General features: G+C 58.7%; 1 protein-coding gene across 1 annotated transcript in view; it reads left to right on the top strand.

Moving 5' to 3' along the window:
• The first annotated feature begins 847 nt into the window (after nucleotides 1-847).
• Nucleotides 848-20364, top strand: part of PALD1 (phosphatase domain containing, paladin 1) — a 26661-nt gene continuing 7144 nt past the window's right edge. Inside the window, exons 1-17 of the mRNA XM_026071055.1 lie at nucleotides 848-1122; nucleotides 1225-1327; nucleotides 1629-1808; nucleotides 2417-2581; nucleotides 2941-3101; nucleotides 3208-3283; nucleotides 4581-4732; nucleotides 5133-5229; nucleotides 5458-5562; nucleotides 9482-9577; nucleotides 9793-9927; nucleotides 10590-10706; nucleotides 10799-10978; nucleotides 12840-13037; nucleotides 14034-14174; nucleotides 14877-14948; nucleotides 15797-15937. Coding sequence (XP_025926840.1) covers nucleotides 902-1122; nucleotides 1225-1327; nucleotides 1629-1808; nucleotides 2417-2581; nucleotides 2941-3101; nucleotides 3208-3283; nucleotides 4581-4732; nucleotides 5133-5229; nucleotides 5458-5562; nucleotides 9482-9577; nucleotides 9793-9927; nucleotides 10590-10706; nucleotides 10799-10978; nucleotides 12840-13037; nucleotides 14034-14174; nucleotides 14877-14948; nucleotides 15797-15937 — 2340 coding nt within the window. The 5' untranslated portion in view covers nucleotides 848-901. The remainder of the gene's footprint in view (nucleotides 1123-1224; nucleotides 1328-1628; nucleotides 1809-2416; nucleotides 2582-2940; nucleotides 3102-3207; nucleotides 3284-4580; nucleotides 4733-5132; nucleotides 5230-5457; nucleotides 5563-9481; nucleotides 9578-9792; nucleotides 9928-10589; nucleotides 10707-10798; nucleotides 10979-12839; nucleotides 13038-14033; nucleotides 14175-14876; nucleotides 14949-15796; nucleotides 15938-20364) is intronic.

The following is a 20364-nucleotide window of genomic DNA, read 5'->3' as shown; positions in this document are numbered from 1 at the left end:
ATGAATTTTGTCACACGAGTGTCAATTCACAAGAGAAAAATGCTGTTGAAGGCCTTTGCAAATCATTTCTAAATTATAAACAACCCTCCTCTTTCATGCAACATCTGGCGTTCAGCGCGCTTTGAGGAAAAGGACACTTGAAGTTTTTGTGGCCCAGAACTTGCCTTGTTTTAAAAAGTTATTTTTCCCAGTCGTAAGAAGCTGAGCTTCTCTTGACGTCTGCGTGTCCAGGACAGAGAAAAGTCGCCCCACAATACGTTGGAGCTGCTCGGTGGGGACGCCGCCGTGTTGTCCCAGCGTGGTCAAGCGGTGCGAGATGCTCTCGCTGCCGCCGGCTTGGAGGAGCCGCAAGCGCCCCACCGTCTTTGCGTCCCCCGATAATAAACGGCGAGCTGGGAACGAGCAGGGGGGCTGAGGAGCGAATTACATGGGGGCTGAAATACTCGGTGGTATTTGCTTGCTCTTGAAGCGTTTCTGCTCTGGGAAGGGCCCTTGCTGGTGCAGAGGGGGAGGCTGTAGCCCAAAGCCACCATCCTACTGGGCTGGCCAGGGATGGGGTGGTCCCCCAGGATAGGTGTCAAGGGCTGGGGGGAAAAAAGGGTTTGCATGTCAGGGAAGGAGACCGGAGCATCTGGAAAGGGCCGTGTCCTCGTGGCGATGGAAACGGGCCTCTCCGGCCGTCGCGGCGCTCCCGGAGACGTGGCCACCTCGTTTGCTGTCGCCAGCCCTGTTTATCGACGCCCGGACCCGGACACCTGGGAAGGCGTCTGGCCTTGGATTGTCTCCCTTCCCCAGGGGAAAGGAGAGACCGGGAGCGGTAGCCCGGGAAGCCCAGGTGCTGGTGGGGCTCCCGCTCCGGAGCAGCCTGCTGAGAACATCCTCCTCTCCGCCTTGTTCTTCCATGTGCCTCTGGCGCCGCCCCGCGAAGCCGCCCGTGGGTATGGGTACAACCGCCAGCACGGCCCAGCAGACGGTCTCGGCGGCCGCCTTCGAGGCCGTGCGCGGCACCGGCGCCATGGAGGACCAGCGCTCCCTGAGCATCCACTCCTTCCAGGCCGTCGGGCTCCACAACAGCAAGGCCAAGTCCATCATCACCAACAAAGTGGCGCCCGTGGTCATCACGTAAGTGCGCGCCCTCCTCCTCCTCCTCCTCCTCCTCCTCCTCTAGCGTCCCGCCCGGCGCTCGCTGCCCGAAGGACCCTCTCTGAAGGGTGCCCGTTGCAGGTACAACTGCAGGGAGGAGTTTCAGATCCACGATGACCTGCTGAAGGCCAACTACGCCGTGGGGCGGATCTCGGACACCACGCTGGAGCACTACCTCGTGCAGGTGGGTGCCACCGGCCGCACTGCTGGAGCTGGAGAAGAGGCCGGGAGGGGCCTTAAAGCAAGCCAAAGGCTTAAAAGCAATATAGCATGTGTGTTTTTATGAGCCGGGGAGAGCGGTCACTGAACTCGGCGTGGAAGCTGTAAGGGTCGGTTTGGGGAGGTCTCTGGGATGACCTTGCTGGGACGTGCTGCGATACCCCGAGCCGGTCTTTGGGCAGAAACAGAAACGCTCCGCGGGTCCCGCTTGCATCCTGCTCCAGTTTTTTTTCCTCCTCCCTCTCTCTCCACCCCTTACTTTGCAGGGGAAATATTTTATGGTCAAAGACGTATACAGTAAACTAGACGTCTTGAACACTACCGGCAGCTGCGGCGCTCCGAATTTCCGGCAAGCCAAAGGCGGGTACGCGGTGTTTGGCATGGGGCAGCCCAGCCTCAACGGCTTCAAGCAGGTGCTGCAGAAGCTCCAGAAGGAGGGCCACAAGGTTGGTGCGAGCGCGGGGATCCCCTCGTCGGGGCGAGYGCGGCCGCGGCGGGGTCTCCGGGCTTACCGTTCCCCGGGGTGGCCGGAAAAGGTCTGGTGCGGAGGGGGACCGGACTGTCCCAGCCCCAAGTGGCTCATTGCAGAGTTTCCGGGTCTGGATTTCTCCAGCGGCGCTGGGGCACGGGGAGAGGTGGGGTGGCGAATAGCATGTTAGCGCTCCCGCTGCAAAATCCCCGGCGGTTCTGCAAACGAGTGCACCTCCGCTGCTCTTCGTTAGCGAGGAGCGGTTTGCTCGCTCTGCGCACGGGCCGCGTCTCTGTTAGCCGTAAGGAAATCACGGGAAAAGCAAGCAAAGCAGGAGCTCCTTGCGCTTGGGTCTTCAGGAGGGGCCGCGCGCGGTCGCCTTGACCGGCCTCCCTGTGTTATCCTGTCTCGAGGTGCCCCGAGAGATGAGCAGCTCTGGGCAGAGCGGCCAAACGCTCCGTCTCCGGAGCTGACTCCCGGAGCTCTTGGCCAATTTGTTGCAAGGACAGAAAGGGTTTTGGAAACCCGTTGGAAACCGTAGCCGCGGGGAAGGCTGATGGCCGGCGCGTGGCCGGGTCGTTGCAGGAGTGCGTCTTCTTCTGCGTTCGCGAGGAGCCCGTGGTCTTCCTGCGCGTGGAGAGCGACTTCGTGCCCTACACGCCGCGCGGCAAGGAGAACTTGCACGAAAATCTGCACAGCCTGCAGAGGGGGGTCAAGGTGGAAAACCTGGAGCTCGCCATTCGGAAAGAGGTGATCGGGGAGGCCGTTTGCAAGGCTGAAGGGCAGCGAGGGGGTCGTCCCCATCCGTTTGGGCGCTGGGGTTGGGCCGAGAGCCGAAAGCGCGTGTGTGGCAGAGCGTGGGGACAGTGGAGGCTGGTTAATTCCCGCGAGGCACGTTTTGGGGCTGGCTTGGAYCGTTGCCTCGCTTATGGATGTGGCTTTGGGAAAAGGGGCGTGCGGGCATCTCGCTGCAAACCCGCCGGGTGCCGAGGGCGGGCTCGCCTGGGAGCCGTGCGGGCGCGCGGTCCCTCCTGCCGGCTCCGCTCCGGGCAGCGGTCGCCGGCGGTGGCGAGGCTGCGGGTTTTGACGGCYGGGCTCGTCTCTCGAAGCTCCACGACTTTGCGCAGCTGAGCGAGAGCACGTACTACGTCTACAACGACATCGAGCACTTCAAGGACGAGCCGCACGCCGTGAGGATCCAGTGCGAGGAGGACATCCACGTGACGGARGAGGTCTACAGGAGGCCCATCTTCCTGCAGCCGTCCTACAGGTACTCCCAGGAGATGGACCGCCACGACGTGACGTGGAGGGGAGCCTCTCCAGAKGTCCTTTTGGGTCATTCCCCGTAACGAGTGGCTCTTCCCTGTGCCTGGCAGGTACCATCGGCTGCCCTTGCCCGTGGATGGGGCTCCTCTCGAGGCCCAGTTTGATGCTTTCATCCATTTCCTCAGGGTAAGGTCCGCGATGGAGCCCCACCAGCGCCGGGAGGGTTTGCAGCTCCCGAGCACCATGTGMCGCTGTAAAGGAGTGTTTCAGGGACAGCTGAACCCAAAACACCCAGTCAGTGATTATTTTGGGTTAGGATTTCCTTTTTTTGGTTCTTTTCAGGCCTGTAGAAGGATCTCGCTCCTAGTTGAGTTGCACTAATGTTTTCTTGGTGCTCCTGTCCTTCCCCAAGGAAGCGGTTTTAGCCTCACCCGAAGTGCCAAGTGGCTGCTCCTGGGGGTTTTTGGCTGTGCTCACGTATTTTTACTCCAATGCAGCGTAGCAGGAGGTCTCGGCGACCTGTTTTTTATCTCGTCTCCTTGCTACTGAGGTGTGCCGAGGGTATCCMCTGTGCCGAGACCTTTCTCCATGCTGCTTTGTGGGCCTTCATGTGGTCCCTGCCTTCTACGGCGCATGGGTGCCRCCTGTTTGCGGGCACTCAGACCTCACCGTTCTTGCACGCACGGGCCTCTGAGTGCCCCTTGCTCTGCTAAGGCCGGAGGAAAACCAAAAGTCTGATTTCTGCTTCCTTCCCCGGTCTCCATGCGTGCCCGCCTCCCCCACGACCGCTTCCCTGTGGCCATAAGCTTCCCCAGGGAGCCCGTTGCGTGGTGTTCGGAGAGGTTGTCCCTGGCCGCCGGGACCCCGGGTAGCGTGCCGGGCTCGGCCCGACGTGCGGCGAGCGCTCCTGCCTCTGGCCGCGGCCCCGGCTTGTTTTYCCCCCCGTTGCCGCACAGCCCGGTCGGGGTTTTATTTGTCTTTCCCTCTGCGTCCYGGCGAGGAGGATCTCTGCTTCGGCAGGGGTGGCCTGCGCGACTGCTTCCATGGCTGGAAATGCTCTCTCGGTAACTTCCCACGTAGGCTGATCTTGCTCCAAGTGGATTTTTTCCTTTATTATTCAAGTCCTTCATAAATAAATAACAATAACCCAACGTGCAGGCGTGGTATCGCTGGGTTCTCGCCTTTCTGAATCAAAACAAAACTCCTTCCCTGGCAAAATGGCCTCTGGGAAGCATCAGCTGGAAGTTAGCAGGGGTTAGAGGAGTCGGTCTCCTCCGTCTCGCGTGTCCCGCTTCTGGCTTCACGCCCCTCGTCGGCGGGCGACGGTGCCCGCGGCCRCGTGTCCCCTGCAGCCTGTGCCTTGCCGCAGAAGTGCGGTGACGCCGCCTCGCCGCCGGCCTCTGCGCTAGCCCGTCGGGGTCTTGTGGGCGATGCTCCCGCGAAGGGCGCCACGCCGCAGCACCCTCGTGTCTCCTCTCCCTAGGAGAGCCCCAACCTGCTGCCTCTCCGYGAGCCCGGCAGGCCCCCGCCGGCTCTGCTCTTCAGCTGCCAGACCGGCGTCGGCAGGACCAACCTGGCCATGGCCCTGGGCACCCTCGTCCTCCTCCACCACAAGGGAGCAACGCAGAAACCGGAGTAAGCGGGACGGCCCCCCTGGGGCGAGAGGGGCCCCGCAGTGTCCCCTCCAGCCTGGCCCTGGTCGAGCTGAGCGGTCCTCTTGCCTTAAATGCTACGAAGTGAGGAGAAAAGTCCTGCTTGCTCGCAAGCATCAGGAATAGCTCGGGCTACCCCGGCCCTTGCCCTGAGGCAGGTGAAGAGCTGCCTGGATGAAGGGAGCCGTGCCGGTGGGCTATGGCACGGGTAGGAGATGTGCCACCAGGTGACCGGGCGAGCGGTGCACGCTTCGAGGAAGGGCAGTCTCCTCTTAAACTCTGGGATGACCCCAATGTGAAAGGGAGGTGGAGGAAGGAAGAGATGATGACTCAAGTCCTGTTGCTCGCAGTTTGACCTTCTTTTTCTTCTCCCCCAMCTCCAGCCTCCCCCATCCAGCTAAAACGTCTCCGAGGGAGAGGTTTCGGGTTATTCAAGCCTTCATTGAGATGGTACCTAAAGGCCAGCAGATAGTTGAGGAGGTAAGTGGGGGTGCGTAAAACCCGTGGCGAGCGCAGGAGTGTCCTTTTGGGTAGCGAAACTGCTCTCGGCCCCTGATGCGGCTGAATCGCCCCACGTGGCCGGGCTGCTGGAGGAGAGGGCTATGGGGTGGGAGACGGGGAGAGGCGAGGGGCAGGGGGGAGAGCGGGAAATCTGCTCCCCTGCCTGCCGGGGCTCCAGTCACCAAACTTCCTCGTGGTCCTTGCAAGGTGGACAGCGCCATCGCCCTCTGCTCGGAGATGCACGACATGAAGGAAGCTATCTACGAATGCAAGAAGAAGCTGGAAGGGATCGGGGAGGATTACCAGATCCAGGTACGGCGGGGAGGCGCGCTCGGGGGCTCGCGTCTCGCGAGAGTCGTGCTCGGAGCGGGGCCRCGTCTGTGGGGAGGAACAGCAGCCAGCCGGGGCGGGGGAACGTTAGCGTCTCCCCTCCCGAAACCGCGGCAGCCGTCCGACGACGAGAGGTGCCGGGCGGGTGGCAAAGGTGCTCTTGCTTTAGCMAAGAAGCCGGGAGGAGCGCGTCGCRAAGCGCAGCTCTCCTTCGAAAAGCGCCGAGGAAAGAGCACATCTTTATGCGGCGCTCCGGCTCCCCGGGAGCGTTCAGGCTCCGTGCTGCTGCCTTTGGTGACCCAAATAAAATGTTTAGTGTGGGGTGGGTTTTTGTTTTGTTTTGTTTCTGCTTTTTGTTTCTTTTCTCTCTGCCCGGCTCTCTGAGCCAAGACTGCGCGGTGAGAAATGCAGAGCCTCTCCGCCGTGCGCGTTGTCGCGTAGTCGGCCCCGCTGCCGGGATGGATGCGTGCCGTCGCCCGGACGCGGCCCGGCCCGCGACGTGTCGGGAAAGCAGCACAAACCGCCCGGAGTTTCAGAGCCCTGTTTGCAGGACGGTAATTTATAGAAATGTTTTTGCGAGCGAATAATAAGAATGTAAATTATGGAAATACAAAACTTCCTGTGATCTGGAAACTTCCCAAGGCTGTGAAAAGCTGGGAGGCCACAGTGCTTCTCTTTTTTTCCAATCGCTTAAAAAAACATAGACCATCAAATTGAACAGGCTGGGATTTGGGGGAAAACCTGGCCTTTTCTGGCTTGGTCACCGCTTTTGGTAAGCGACCTTGGGGGCAAGTATCCTGTGCCCTCGTTTCACCATCCGTAAAATYGGCAGATTGATGCTGGCCTTGCCGGTGAAACTTTGGGAGCCAGCGTCGGTTGCTGCGTGGAGATTTTATTGCTGTTGAGATGAATGTAACTCAGGGTCAGGATAACTCAGGGTCAACCTCTCCTAGCTGCGTGTGTGTTTTTTTTCCTTTTTTTTTTCTTTTTCTTCCTCTCTCGTTTCGAAAAGCAAGTACGACCGCAGCTGTGCATGGCGAGGTTGCAGTGCACCAAACCAGGCATAAATTGCCACTGCCAGCTCGCGAGCGCTGGAACGAGGCCGGCTAACRTGCAGCAGCGGCTTGGCCGGGTCCTAGTGCAGCTTCTTCCATCGATTCCTTTTTTCTTTTTTTCTTTTTTTCCTTCTTTTTTCCCCCCCCCCCCGGCCAACTTTGTCCTGGCTAGCCGAGGAGATGCAGATCCCAGATGCACTTGACTCATCTTTTCACTTCACTTCCAGCCTTTTTGGAGATTAATTTTTCCATTTAAGTGATTAACGCGCGGCTAGAGCGGAGCGTGAGTGCCAGGGCGTTTTGGAAAGGGCAGCCGGAAAACACGCTGCGCCGCCAAAGCAAACGTGCTCCCCTGTTATCGGGCGGGAAAGCCCCGTTAAAACGATTAAGTAGGCAAGAAGCGTTTGCTGGCACTTCTTTGGCGTTTTATGGGGAACGTCAAATTTCTCCCTCGATCCCTTTTCCGGGGGAATTTGGGCATGCTGTATGGCACCTTTGCCTGCCTTTGCTTCTCCCGAGCTGCCCTACCCGAGTCCCTTCCCCGGCTCCCTGCCTGCCCGGCGCGGCTCGTCTGCCGGGCTGCGGATGGCTGGTATATGTCGTCTCTGACGCTGGAAAATAAATGGCCAGGGATTGCCGTAAATTAGCCGAGAGGAGTGTTTATTTGAAGTGTGACTGGAGCAATAGCGCTTTTTAAACAGTGGCGAGGGGCCAGGAAAATGTGCTCGTTGGACACGGGTGGCGTGTGAGGGGTGGAGGGGAAGCGAGGAGAACGAGGAGCGGAAGGAGGGGCCGATTCTCCACGTCGGAAACCAGCATGGACCCAGTAGGGCTGGTGGGTCTTCAGGTCAGACTGGTGGCTTAGCCACACTGAAGCCCTCCCGAGTGAGCTCTCATAGCCCTAGGTGCTTCCTGGGAAAGGAGAGGCCTTTCTGGGCGTGCAAGAACTATCTCACGTTGCAACGGGTCTTTCTGCCCTGGGCTGGATGGCAAAAGTGGAGACTGAAGTCCTCCAGCAATGGCAAATCGGTGCGACGTGGTGGCCGGGTTGGGTCTCGGCGTGCGATGATGCTAAAGCATAAGCAGACCCTGCAGGACCCGTTCTCCATCGTGTTCGGCTGTGCCCCGCTCCTGAGCTGTTGCCTGGGTCTGGGTTAAGTAAATCTTGACGGATTGTTGCCCCCTTTCCTTGAAAGTCTGTTCATGGGGTCTGTGGTGGCACTTGCACCCAAGGAAAATCTCTAGCACTGAGTTCAGTGAAGGAAACCAAGYGCCTGGTGGAGGGGGGGGAAGAACCGSTCTGCTGGTGGTGCCGGCAGCGGCGAAGCCCTGGACCGCTTCCATCSTTACAGGCTTTGTTTTGAGTTTCCYGAGTAAGCTTGTTTCTCTGCCTCTTGATAAATGACAGCGGGCCGGATTTGTCCTGCGGATAACAAGTAAATATTCATGAGTCAATTGCACAATGTCAGCAACTTCCAAAGGACGCTTGCCGAGTCTTCCTCCTCCCGCCGTGGCGCGGCAAAGGCTCTTCCTAAGTGCACAGTGCTTCCTTAGAAGATTTTTTCCATAACGTCTTGGAAGAGGATTTTCATTTGCAGGGGAGGATGGTCAAATCGGCATGGCCRACTGAGCGGTCTTCGCAGGGGCCCATGTAACACTCCCTTGGGCAAACCGTGGTCTCCAGAGACTTTGAAGGAGCATCGTACTGTCCCATTGCTTAGGGTTTCCCTGGATTGGATGCTCCCRTGACTCAACCTTTGCTGCTTCCAGTGTTGCAGGACATTTTTACGGGTCTTTTTTGGACAGGGAAGGTATTTTTAAGCTCTGAATCCCTGTATTTTGGATCGTTGTTTCATTCAGAAGTGCTCGAGTAGTGCCTGACCTGACAGCCCCCGGCTTATGTTGCCTGAGCAGATGACCTGGGGGATCTCGGGTGGTCTCTGCCCTCAGTTTGAAGCTGCCATCGCTGCAGCAGAGATAGTGGGTGTACGCGTGTGCTCCCTCGCCTCTTCCCATCTCACCTGGCGTGCCAGAGCAAGCGCAACTTCAACCTCTCGATGTGGTTGTCCTCTTCTGGAAGAAAGCCCCACTGCAGGGAGACTGGCAACAGACTTGTCCTAATCTTTAGCTTCTGCTCCGTGGAGGGTAAACTGGAAAACAAGAAGTGCTGAGAAACAAATTGGATATCCAGTGGCAAAGCCCTGAAGCCACTGCTGCCTTCGTATTACGCAGTCTCCCCAACAGTGATGTTTTAAGTGATATTTGCWCCAAGCGCGCTGCCTTCCTTAAACACGCGTACTTGCTGCTGGCTGTAGGAAAGAGCTGCTGCTCTGCTCTGTGCCTGCTGGTATAGAAGATGTTTTCAGCTAAGATGCTGTAAAGGGTTCGCCCGTGGTTTAAACCCTCTCCCGCCAAGTTGCAAGACGAATTTCATTCACAGAAGAATAAACTACTTCTTTGYATTTAACTTAATTGTGACGCTCACCCCTGAAAGTGCGTTCGCTTGCAGCGAGTGGTCCTGTTTGCCTGGCCAGGTGGCTCTTCTGCCTGCCGGTGTCGAAGGAGCATCGGCGTTTCTCGCACACCTCCCCTGAGAAGAAACGAGGCTGTTGCAGTTGGCCCGTCTCTGGTGGGAGCAGTAACGAGGGAGCTTACCTGCTCCTAGCTTCTCTCTCTTCTAAGCAAGCTGCAAACAAGCATAGAGCGTTTTTCTACCCGTAACAGCAGACAGCTGTTTGAGAGCCACGTTTCTGACGCTCAAAGGCTGCTTTGGGTTTTAGTATTAGGCGGTCCTGTTTAAGGTGATGTTGGATGTCCCGAGTGCCACCTGCGTTGTTTGCTTTCAGGGGAACAGCACCAAAGAGTATTTCCTCCAGAGGACTTTGCAGAGCCTTGAACGCTACTTCTACTTGATCGCTTTCAACTACTACCTTCACGAGCAGGTGAAAAGCCCCTTCCCCTTTTCATTTTACTTACGTTGCCCTCTGTTGCAGCAGCGGGAGGGCGAGGGAGGGAAGGAGCACCTCAGCTTCTGCGCTGTGATGGGCAGAAGAGGTGGATGGTGTGGGGGTGGCGGTGGTGGCGGGGAGGCACGTGAGGGGCTGGGCTGTGGGCACCCCTCCTGACGGCGGCGTCCCCGCTCTGCCCCCGCCGGCAGTACCCCCTGGGCTTTGCCCTCAGCTTCAGCAAGTGGATGTGCCGGCACCCCGAGCTCTACCGGCTGCAGGCCAACATGAACGTCTCAGAGCTCACCGTGACGGCGGAGCTCATAACCAAGGGGACGCGAGTGCTGGTGAGTACGCGTGCTGCTCCTCTGGTGGGCCAGGGCTTGCTCCTGCTGATGGTCTGCCGGCAACACCTTGACACCCGCTTGGGGACTCCCTGGATGCTCTCCCTTGAAGCCCTTGCCTGCAGCACCCTCAGCATCGAGGTTGGGTTGGGTGGTAGGAGCAAGAYGTTTCTCCGTTGCTGGGCGGATGCTTCCCTAGAGTGCACTGAGTGCCCTGGTCTCCTGCCTCTACCCTTAGAGAGCTGGGCGGRTGGGCAGAGATCCCCCATGCACGCAGATGGGTGTCCGTCCCCCACAGCTGAGGTGCCAGTGCCCATGAAGTGAACCGCAGGTGCTTGTGTAGGTGGACCTTCACATTCCTTGATGCTCCTTAAAACATTGTCGCCACTTCTGGGTGGCTGGTGCCGGATGAGGGGGGACAGAGCTGCTTTTGGGTTGCTGCTGCTTTTGCATGGTCTCACCACAAGCAAGTGTCTCCTGGGGTTGAAGCTCAGCTCTGGGGCTTTGAGCTTGCTGGCGTTGAAAGGGTGGAGAGGCACTTCTTGGACAGGGGCAGCAGGTGAGGGTCCAAGAGTCCYTTTGGAAAGCTCTGTTTCGGAGAGGGCAGCTGAAACGTAGGGGAGAGGCCGTGGGGCGCCCTTGGCACTGGGCTCGTTCTGCTGCAGGTGGCGGACGAGCGCTTCTCCCCGGACGTGCTGAGCACCGTCAAGGAGATGAGCGTGGCCAACTTCCGGCGGGTGCCCAAGATGTCCGTTTACGGGACGGCGCAGCCCAGCTCCAAGGTGAGGGGCCGCTTGCCGGGCCGCGTGTGGGATTTGCATGCTCACGCCAGGAGGAGGTGCTGGGACTTCATTTTTGCTGCTGCTTCCTCTAGACTRTTGGGAGCGTCCTGCAATACTTGACCGATGCCAAGAGGAAGCATTCCCACATCTTGTGGATAAACCTCCGGGAAGAAGTAGTCCTGGAAGGGAACGAACAGATCTACACCCTCAGGGAACCTGGGAACCTTGAACAACTGATCACAGTGCCTGTATCCTCGCCTGAACAGCTAGAGGTGAGCCCTTGGCCCCCTTCGCTCCCTCTCTTCCCCCGTCGTCTCTGTTCCCGTGGCCAGATAGCAACTGCTGAAGGTGCCTTAACTGCATAACCTCCTGGGTTACGTTGCAGACCCATCCTAATTTGAGCCTGTAGGATAGGTACCTGTTAAATGGTGGGTTTGGGTACCGTATTGAAATGAGATGGTAATTTCTCCCCTTTAAAAGGAATCTCCTTTCCCAGGAATATCCTGGCTGGGCAGCTTTCAGCTTGCTGAAAAATAGAAGCAGGAATGCCAAAAGCAATTTTACCCTAATCCAAACCCAAGCACAGGACAAGCGTTGACTGTGGGTGAACGGAGGTTTACACCCATATATCTGGGACTGTTTGAAAGTTGCTGCCTGTATAAACACATCTGCCTGATGACTTGCCTGGCTGCGCGCTCGTGTTAAAAACCTTGTTCTCCTTGCCTGGGCCTCCCTTGTGTTCATCCTTCCCTTCTCACTCCGATAACTTAATCCCTTGGCCAATGTCAGCTAAATTTGACAGAGGGAAAGAGATCTCATATTAAGTTCCTGCAAGCTTTATGCAAATAAATAACTGGATGTGGGACAGAGGCATAGGTCATGTCCTCACTGAGGGAAAGGCTAATCTCCCCCTTCAAGGAGTCCTCATGAGAGATGTCCACAGGAAACCAGGCTTTGATAGTCCCTAACCCCATAGAGCTACTTGTTTTGGTTTCTTTTTGTTTTAGCGGCAAGGGGAAGCAGTCCTATCGCATGTTGTGTTTGGCTCATGCGCTTCATATCTGCTGGAAGCTTGGGACACCCCAGCTGATAGAAAACCAACCAACCAACCTGCTCTTTATGATGCTACATAAATAAATGATTCCTCATAACTTTATTGTAACTGTGTGATAGTTTACAGAGTGTCAGAGTAAAGCAGAGTTCCTGCCATGAAGAATTTATAGTGTGGCTTGAAAGGGGGTGTAAAAGGCACCCGGGCAAAGGAGAACAGATGTTCCCAGCTGGGCTTTGAAAGGAGATAGTAAGTGAAGGAGGTTTGTCTGCCAACAACATCACAACTGCGTGGAGGAACTCCAAAGTGTCGCTCCAGTTGCCTGGAGAGATCATCCTCCTGAGGTTCGCATCTCTCCAAGTAGGTTTCCAAAGCTGGAGAGCCAGTGGAGCTGTCTGAGGAACGGCACAAATGTGGTCCTGGGGGGAAGAAGTGGTGGCCGGTCCCTGGAGCCTGTTTTTGTGTTGGCTGCAGGGTGCTGGGGGAGGTAGTAAGAAATCGATTATGGAAGCGATCAGCAGGAAATATTGGCAGTGATTGGCAAGAAAAAAAGTCGGGTCCTACCTCCAAGATTGCATAGAAGGAAGGAGAGGAGATAGGAGAGCTGGGCGGGTGATGGAGATGTGTGTGTTTGTGCTCAGCCTCTTGGTCACACTTTGCAAGGTGTCGTGCACCACTGGCAGACCCTGCTGTGAGAGGCATGTCAGGCTGCATCTCAAACTCATGACAGGTAAGCCAGACTGTGAACCATGACGGCGGGGGACAAGAGGAGGAGCGGAGGGTGCCTGAAGGTAGCCATCTCTAGCTGTTGCAGCTAAGATCCCTGCAGACCATCAGGCAGGACCCCAAGGCACCCGGGAAGAGCTGTGCATAAAGAGTATTTGTAGAGTGGCCTTACCATGTCCCCTCCCGTGCAAACTGCTGCTTTCCAGGAGCTCTGAGTTCACGTCGCCTTTGGGGAATGAAGGTGCCTTTGAGGCAGAAAGTGTGTGTGTGTGTGCTTACGTAGGCTAGATTTCTTAAATATGGGAAGTGGCTGAAACAGGAGTGAGTCTTACAGTGAGGGCTTCTGTCCTTTGCAGAAACTAGAGTCTACCCTGAAGAATGACCTGCTGAAATCCCAGAAGTGGCTGGAGGTTTACCTAGAGACAGAGAAGCAGATGAAGATGTTCAAGAGCTGCTTGACCATGCAGGAGATCTTTAATCAGCAGAAGAACACGTGCCAGGGACTGATGTACCGGCGGATCCCGATCCCTGACTTCTGCGCTCCCAAGGAGCAGGTAACGGAGGGACGGGAGAGCGGTGCTGCCGGTGCCAGCCCTTTGCTGCCCAGCGAGGGGGCTTTCTACACCTTCTCCTCTGCTGCAGGCTGAGTTGCGTCTTGCCTCACGCGTGCTAGGTGCCACCAAGCAGGGAGCAAGTCAGCTACCCGTTTCTGGCACAGGGAAACGGTGTCAGGGTCCATCTCCAGGGCAGTCAGGGATCGAGCATTTGCAGCCTTCAGCGCGGGCTGGGTCTGCTCCCAACAAGTGTCTGGGCTTAGTCCCGGACTGACAAAGAGCCGGTTGGAGCCTCCCAGGCGTGCCAGGCGTCCCCTGGGGAGGCACCTTCTCCCGGGAAACTTTGCTCCTACCGCTTGTGTTTCTTGGATGCGTTTGGTCGGCCGGCGAGGGGTGGGAGACCGCTTGGCAGCCAYGTCTAGCAGAAACGTGCTGTTGCCGTCTGTGGGCCCTGGCCTGCAGCGAGGAGCAGGGGAGCTGGCCTTGAGGCTGCTCTCTGATTTGGCTGCTTCCACTGGGCACCCCGTTGCCACGGCAAAAGGCACGGCGTGAAACGRAGCAGCAGAGCCCCCCGAGAGCCCTCGCGCACCATTACCCTGCCATGCCCGAGGCTCGTGCGCTGATGGCCTTGCCGGGGAAGATGGGCAGCCTGTGCGCCCGCAGCGCCTTTGGGGCACCCACGTGCTCTGCAGCGCCTTCGCAATCTGCCCGGCAAGCGGTCCTGCGGCCGCTTCAAGCGTTGGGTACCGACCTCCTCGTTCAGAGCTGGATTTGCCCCTTGCAGGCAGGGGAGCTTTGGGGTGGGTGGTCCTGCATCAGGCCATGTTTCCTCAGCCAGCTGCCAGAGGACTGGTGCTCTGCCCCTCTTGCATCTTCACACGTGTGCTCCCACCCATGGGCACCTCTCGGCCTTGCCATGGCTCTTGGGTGCTCCAGAAACCAGGTTCCCCTCCGATAACCCTGGAGGCAGCCGCAACCCTGCTTTCCCCTCCGCAGGACTTCGACCGGCTGCTGGAGGCGATGAAGAGCACCCTGGCCGAGGACTCCCGGGCAGCCTTCGTGTTCAACTGCCACAGCGGCAGAGGGAGGACCACCACCGCCATGGTCATAGCTGTCCTCACGCTGTGGCATTTCAACGTAGGTACCGGCACGGGGCCAGAGCTCTGCTCTCTTGGGGTTAGGTTGGAGCATTTYGCCGCGGGGGAGGCTCTGCAAAGTCTGCAGCAGCGTGCCCTTAGTGAGAAGGGTGCGTGGGGGGGTTAAAGGGAGCCCGGGGAAGGGTGCCGTTGGCTGCGGGAGGTGCGCTTTTCCTATTCGTTGGCCTTTTGCTGTGCACAGCCAGCAAACGAGCTCCACAAGACGAGCAGGTATATCCTGGGTAATCCCTTTCCCTGTTCCTTCGAGCTTCCAGCTGAGGAGTTGCAAGAAGCTCTAAGTGCTGAGGAAAGGAAGGATGTGGCTCCCTTCTTACCGAGCGGGGCACGGAGGGGTAGAAGTTCAGAGTTGTCTCCCCTGCCTTTCTCTGCCTGGGCAAAGCGGAGGTGAAGGACGTCTGGGGTCCTGGYGGCTTGTGCCCAGCTCTGGAAACCTGCAGATTTGGCTCTTTCTGCTCAGGATTTGGGCCAAGACCCAGAGCACGCTGTGCCTTGCTTTCTCCATCTGCGCCCCGCGAAAAAGGGTGCTGCGACGCGCTGTGGCTGGAGCGCCGTCTCCCAAAGCCACGGGCCTGGGCATCCCTGGACGCTGCCCAAAGGGAGGGGACCCCTGTCCTTGGCCAGGAGGGGTGATCACGTAGCCTTTGGCAGCGCCGACCTGCCTGACCCTCTCCAACTGCTGCAGGGCATCCCCGAGGTGAGCGAGGATGAAATCGTGAGCGTGCCTGATGCCAAGTACACCAAAGGAGAGTTCGAGGTGAGTCCTGGGCCTGCCCCTGCCCTGGCCGAGGCTGCGGGAGCAACCGGGCTGTGCCCGCGGCGGGTCTGGCGCTCGGGCAGCGTTTGGGGCTCCGATATTCAGACCGTTTTATTTGCTGCTTCTGCCGCTTCCAAATATTTCTAAAGCAGCAGAAGATCTCTGAGGGGAAAGCAGGACCAACAGCCCATTAGTGCGCTTTATTTATTTTATTTTTATTGCACCATTAAGCTGGTGTTGGGAAGGGACCAGATGTCCTGGAGAGCAAAACCCAAGACATAGCTTGTGTGCTCCTCCTGACGGCGGCCCTCAGTAAAGAGGAGGACAGTCATCTCGTCCTGGTCCGCCCGTATCGGYGAGCCCTGGATTCAGCCCCCTGCACCGCTTCCGGCTCCTCCYCGTGCTGTCGAGCGATGTCCCTACTGGCTTACCCGTGTTTCCCGGTGGCGTGTGACCCTGGGTCCCGGGTGCTTTGCTTGGAGGGTGCTTGCGTTGCAGCTGGCTTTGCAGAGGGCCACCTTAATGAGGATCCTCGTGATGGTCACCAAGCCGTGGACAGCTGGGGAGGAACACTAGCAGCTTTTCTTTAATTTTTTTAAATTTTTTGGGGGTGCTGGCAGGTGCCCACTGTGGAAGTGTGTGGTCCTCCTTCCTGAAGGCCCGGGCACCCCTGCGGGAGAGCCGTGCGTGGTGGCTGTGCCCCGGGGAGGCAGCGCGCTGTCGCGGTGGGCGCAGGCCATCTCCTCTGCCGGCCTGGGAAGGAGGGAGGGAGGCAGGAGCAGGCATGGGGTAATCGCGCTCGGCGCGGGGCTGAAGCCTGTGCCGCTTCGCTTCTGCCCACCCTGCAGGTGGTGATGAAGGTGGTCCAGCTCCTGCCCGACGGCCACCGGATGAAGAAGGAGGTGGACATGGCCCTGGACACCGTGAGCGAGACCATGACGCCCATGCACTACCACCTCCGAGAAATCATCATCTGCACCTACCGGCAGGTGAGTGGGACCTGGGCTCCTTTTCCCTCCTTTTTTTTGCATCGGCCCGGGGACGTGCCGGCGCCCTGCTCCATCTCGCCTGCTGCGCCAGATGCCAGCGGGTCCAGCCGGGGCCTGGACGGGTCCCCGCGGCAGCGCCGGTCGAGAGCTTCTTGCGCCGGAGCTTCGTGGCGCGTTCCTGGAGGCGCTGGGCTGGCGCGGCGGCGGCTGCCTGGTTCCTTCRCTGCACCAAGCGAGGAGCCGATGGGCTGCTGCAAATCGAGCAGAGCAGAACAGCTCTCGCCGCCCTCCGGGGTTCGCTGAAACTCCGTTTTGTGCCTGACCCATGGCTCGTTCAGGGGCAAAGAGCAGGAAGCAGGTAACGGAGGGAAAAAGCGGTGATGAGTTACTCGTTGCAGCTCTCTGACAGAGTAAATCCCTAAGAACGTGCAAATTATCCCGGCGCATTCGGGTGCTTGGCGGAAACGGGGCAARAAGGGGCGCCTTTGGGCGATGCTCGGCACGCGAGAGGGGTGCGCGGCCGGGCGGCCCGCCGCGGCGTGGGAGCCCGCCGGCTGCTTGAGGGTTGCGGGCGCCCGATCGGCAGAGCCGGCCCGGCGCCGCGTTGCCGGCAGAGGGCAGGGACGGCGCGCGTGGCTCCGCCGCCTCCCGCGGCCCCCCTGAATTTGGGCGGGCGGGCGGGCGCGGGGGGGGGGACGAGCAGGAAAGCTCCTGCCCGCGCCGCCGCTTTCGACGGGCGCTTTCGTGGCGTCGCGGCGGCCGGGGGCAGAAAGGATCCCCGTGTGAGAGCGGGTTTTTTTTAAGCGGCGCAGCGGTTTTGCCTGTTGCTTTTGGAATCCGTCGGCACGCGGGAGGCTTCTGGTTCTTTTTCCCCCGTGCTGAAGCATCGCTTTTAAAGGGCCGAACAGCTCGCTCGGCGACTGGGAAGGAAGGTCGCGCGTGCGGGCAGGGGACGCAAGGGCTCGGGGCTTGCAGGTGCTCCTGGCCTGCGTCCAGCGCGGGAGCCGGTTGCCCTGAGCTCGGACCAACCCTGCTCCCCGTGGCGGCTTTGAAGATGCGTGTTGGTAGGGGCCTTCCCGCCCCGTCAGGGCTCCTCTCTCCCCTGCACCACATCGGGAGCCTGCTCGATTCACCGTTCTGCGCCTTTTTTTTTTTTTTTTCTTCTTTGCGCTTTTGAACTGTATTTGTCTCGCCCAAGAACCGGGGGCCGTTGATGCAGAGGTTGGGAAGGGGATTTTAGCGGAGCAGCCTGTTTTATTCGCCAGAGAAAATGGGTTCCAGGCTGCAGAGAGAAGAGGGAAAAAAAAAAAAAACCCTGAAAAACCCTAAGTCAACATAAAACCTGGGAGATGTTTTGGTTTTGCCTTTTTCCGTGCACACGCGTGCCCTTTAAGCTACCTCCTGGAAGTGCAGCATGGCCTGGGAGCCCTCCCACGGCACTGGCACAAAGCTCCCCTTCTCCGCTCCGCGGGTCAGGGAGAGGCCAAGGGGAAATACGTGTCCGTGCCGCAAGCCCTCGGCCGGCTGCTGCTGGCGAAAATATCCCCGGCGGGACGAGCTGGTGCTGGGACGCGGGGGAAGAGAGGGAGCAGCAGATGAAAAGGATGCCGTTAAGCTCGGGCTTTACGCGTGCGGCAATTAACCCGCGGAAGCGGCCGCTCGCTCGATAACAGGAGCGCGAGCGGTGAGCTGCAGCCGGGGGGACGGCGGCAGCCCGCGGGGGCGACGGGGCCCRCTCCGAGGCACGGTGCGTAACGTCTTCCTGCAAGCCCCAGCCGTAAGGGGCGGATGCTTTGCCGTCGGGAAGCGGACGTCCCTTCGGTCCTTGTCCGTCCGTGCGCGTGCACGTACCTTTGGATGGAGGCGAGCTGGCGCATGGGGATTTTGCAACCGCCCGCTCCCGCCTGCCCTTCTGGTCGCCTGGGTCTCGCTGGCTTTCGAAGCAAAACTGCTGCAACTTTGGGTTCAAACTGGGGGATGTGCTCCCTGCCCGTGCCTTTTTTAATGACCAGGCTCCGGTAGCTCAGGGCTTGCGAGCGTGCAAGGTTTGGGTGCCCGTAGCCGCGGTAGGGAACGGTCAGCTGAACAACATCGCCCGGTTGGAAACGCTCGACACAACGTCCTTCCCTTCTGTGAGCATCTTTGCATTAAAATCAGAGCGCCGTTTGCTGATTATTTAGAGAAACAACCAAATGCTCTGCCTTTCTCTACCCTCCTAGACCCAGCCTGGCCTGGTGACTCAGGTCTGTCGCCGGCTGAGCTGGCCGCGAGGATGGGAAGGTGCTGTAACCACCCATAAAGCTTCTCCCAGGTTTCCAAACAGGGCATAAAAGCGCGCGCTGAAACGCCAGTGGCCTGGACTACCTGCTGGGTTTGAGTTAAGGCCACCCTCGGATAGAAAGGCTATTTCGGATGCGCCCACGCTGCTGGAGGGCCGAGGCTCCGCGCGCCCGTATCTCGCCTGTGCTCGTCCCAAACCGCYGCACGGGATGTTTTTAAGTCCCCCGCAAGCCGAGACAAGGCTCTTCTGGTCAATGTGGCTTCGCTCGGCCCTGTGTCCTGCCATGGAGAAAAGGGAAAGGGTGGGAAAATGTGGCACTCGGGGAATTTTCTGTCTCGAAAGGAAAAAAATGTGCTCACCTTTGATTTTAGGGGTGGTTTAGCTTTATTTTTTGAGGCAGCAGCGTCCAGCCAGGCTGAAACTGTAGCGGAGGCCGGAGTGATTTGCTCAAACGTAGATGACTTTCCAAAGTTGCTCCTCGAGGGAGCTGGGCACCAGCCCACGGTCGGGCTGACGTCTCTGCGCCGCGCGGGGACACGGCGACTTTGGTCTTCGCCTTTTGGTCTCCAGGTGGGAACRGCTCACGTGTTTCTTGGGTATTTTTAGCGCTGGCCTCACCGCTGAGCTTGATCCGGAGCGGCAGCAGCAAGTGCAATGCATTTGTGTTGGGCCTGTGATGTTCTTCCGGATGAAGGCTCAGAAAAAGCTGCAAGCTGAGATTATTTTTTTTGTTGTTGTTTAGAGTATAGAGCTGCTGCTTTGCCTAAGGGGTTTTGTCCTGCGTCTTCGCCCAGCAGCCCCGGAGACCCCTTTCTCCAGGGCACCGGGACATCTCTTATTGAAGCGCTGCTCTTGCAAACCCCTGTCCTGACCCCGTCTGCCCCGGACCGCTTCTCTCCTCCCCTTTGCTCGTGGGCCTGGGGGTTTCTGGGCAAGGGCTGATTTTTGCACGTGGCCGCGGGAAGGAAGTCGGTCCGTGCCGTTGCTCTGCGGCACGGGCAGGGCGGCCTGTCCCGCGTCTGTCCGGCGCGGGGAGGCCGTACCGCTCCCCGCCGCCTGCCGCGACCTCAGCCGTCGAAACACGGCTCGCGAGCGCTCCCCGGCCCTCGCGGCGCAAGGGGAGCTTTGTCGCCGGAGTCGGCGCGGGGGGCCGTAGGATTGGGCGGCATCCCTGGCTTTTTGGCAAAGCAAGAGAAAATCCCAACTCCGTGTGACGAGCTGTTGCGGCGCCGGCTAATTTGCAGCAATGGTCACCGTGTGCCTGCCCAGCAGGGTCACTGCGGCAGGGCGGCTTTGCTCCGGAAGGAGCCAGGGCGGCGGGGCGAAATGGCCTTGACTGGCTGCGGCGATGGGCAGCGGCGAGGACGTGAACCGCGCGCCCTGCCTCTTCTGCAGGCGCCCTGCTTTGGGGTCTCTTTCCAGCGTGACCAGCTTCTTCATAAATCGTGGGAATTCTTGCTCCGCCTCCCCTCTAAGTGCCTTGCTCTCGTCTCAGGCCTTGAAAATTCATCTCTCATATTTTTCTGACGTCGCTAATGAGAGCTGGGGGAGCAGGTTTTGTCCCCGAAGTGTCCCCACGGCCTTCGGTGCAACCTCTCCGGTTTTACCGCAAAGGGACAAGGAGGCTGGTCTGCAACCTTGGCGGCCGTGTAGGTGCCCTGGGGTGGTTTGGCTTCAAAACGCCACAGCAACGGCTGTAAATCTCCATTTGTTTTTCACTTATTTTAGACTGGAAGACTGAACAGGGGGAAGGGGGTAAAGGATAAGGGAGACGCGCTGGTGGCCATCCCATCTGGCTCCGCTTGGCGGTCTCTTTGAAGTCGGTGGCCTTGAATGTAACTAAAGAGCTCTCCAATTAATAGACTGCTGGCTTAGGTTTGCAGAACGAGTTTTGCCTGAAACGGGGCTCCGAAGTCCTGCAGCTTTTTGGGAGCACGTTCCCTTTTCCTTAATTTCGCTTACTGGCGAGCACGGTCCTAGCGGTGCAGCTCATCTTGGGAGACTGATGGCCAGCTGGTTGATGTGAACAGTGGGCAATTTGGTATAAAAAGCAACGGTTGGGCTGCCACGGTCGGTCTAAGAATATTTGGAAAGCGGTACGCGCTATTTTTACTTCTTCCCTTCTTTTGTGTGTGTGGGTTTTTGT

The sequence above is a fragment of the Apteryx rowi genome, unplaced genomic scaffold (assembly GCF_003343035.1).
Source record: "Apteryx rowi isolate R43461 unplaced genomic scaffold, aptRow1 scaffold_320, whole genome shotgun sequence".
Classification (NCBI taxonomy): domain Eukaryota; kingdom Metazoa; phylum Chordata; class Aves; order Apterygiformes; family Apterygidae; genus Apteryx; species Apteryx rowi.
The sequence above is the reverse complement of the archived record's forward strand: the minus strand, read 5'-3'. Positions and strand labels throughout refer to the sequence as shown.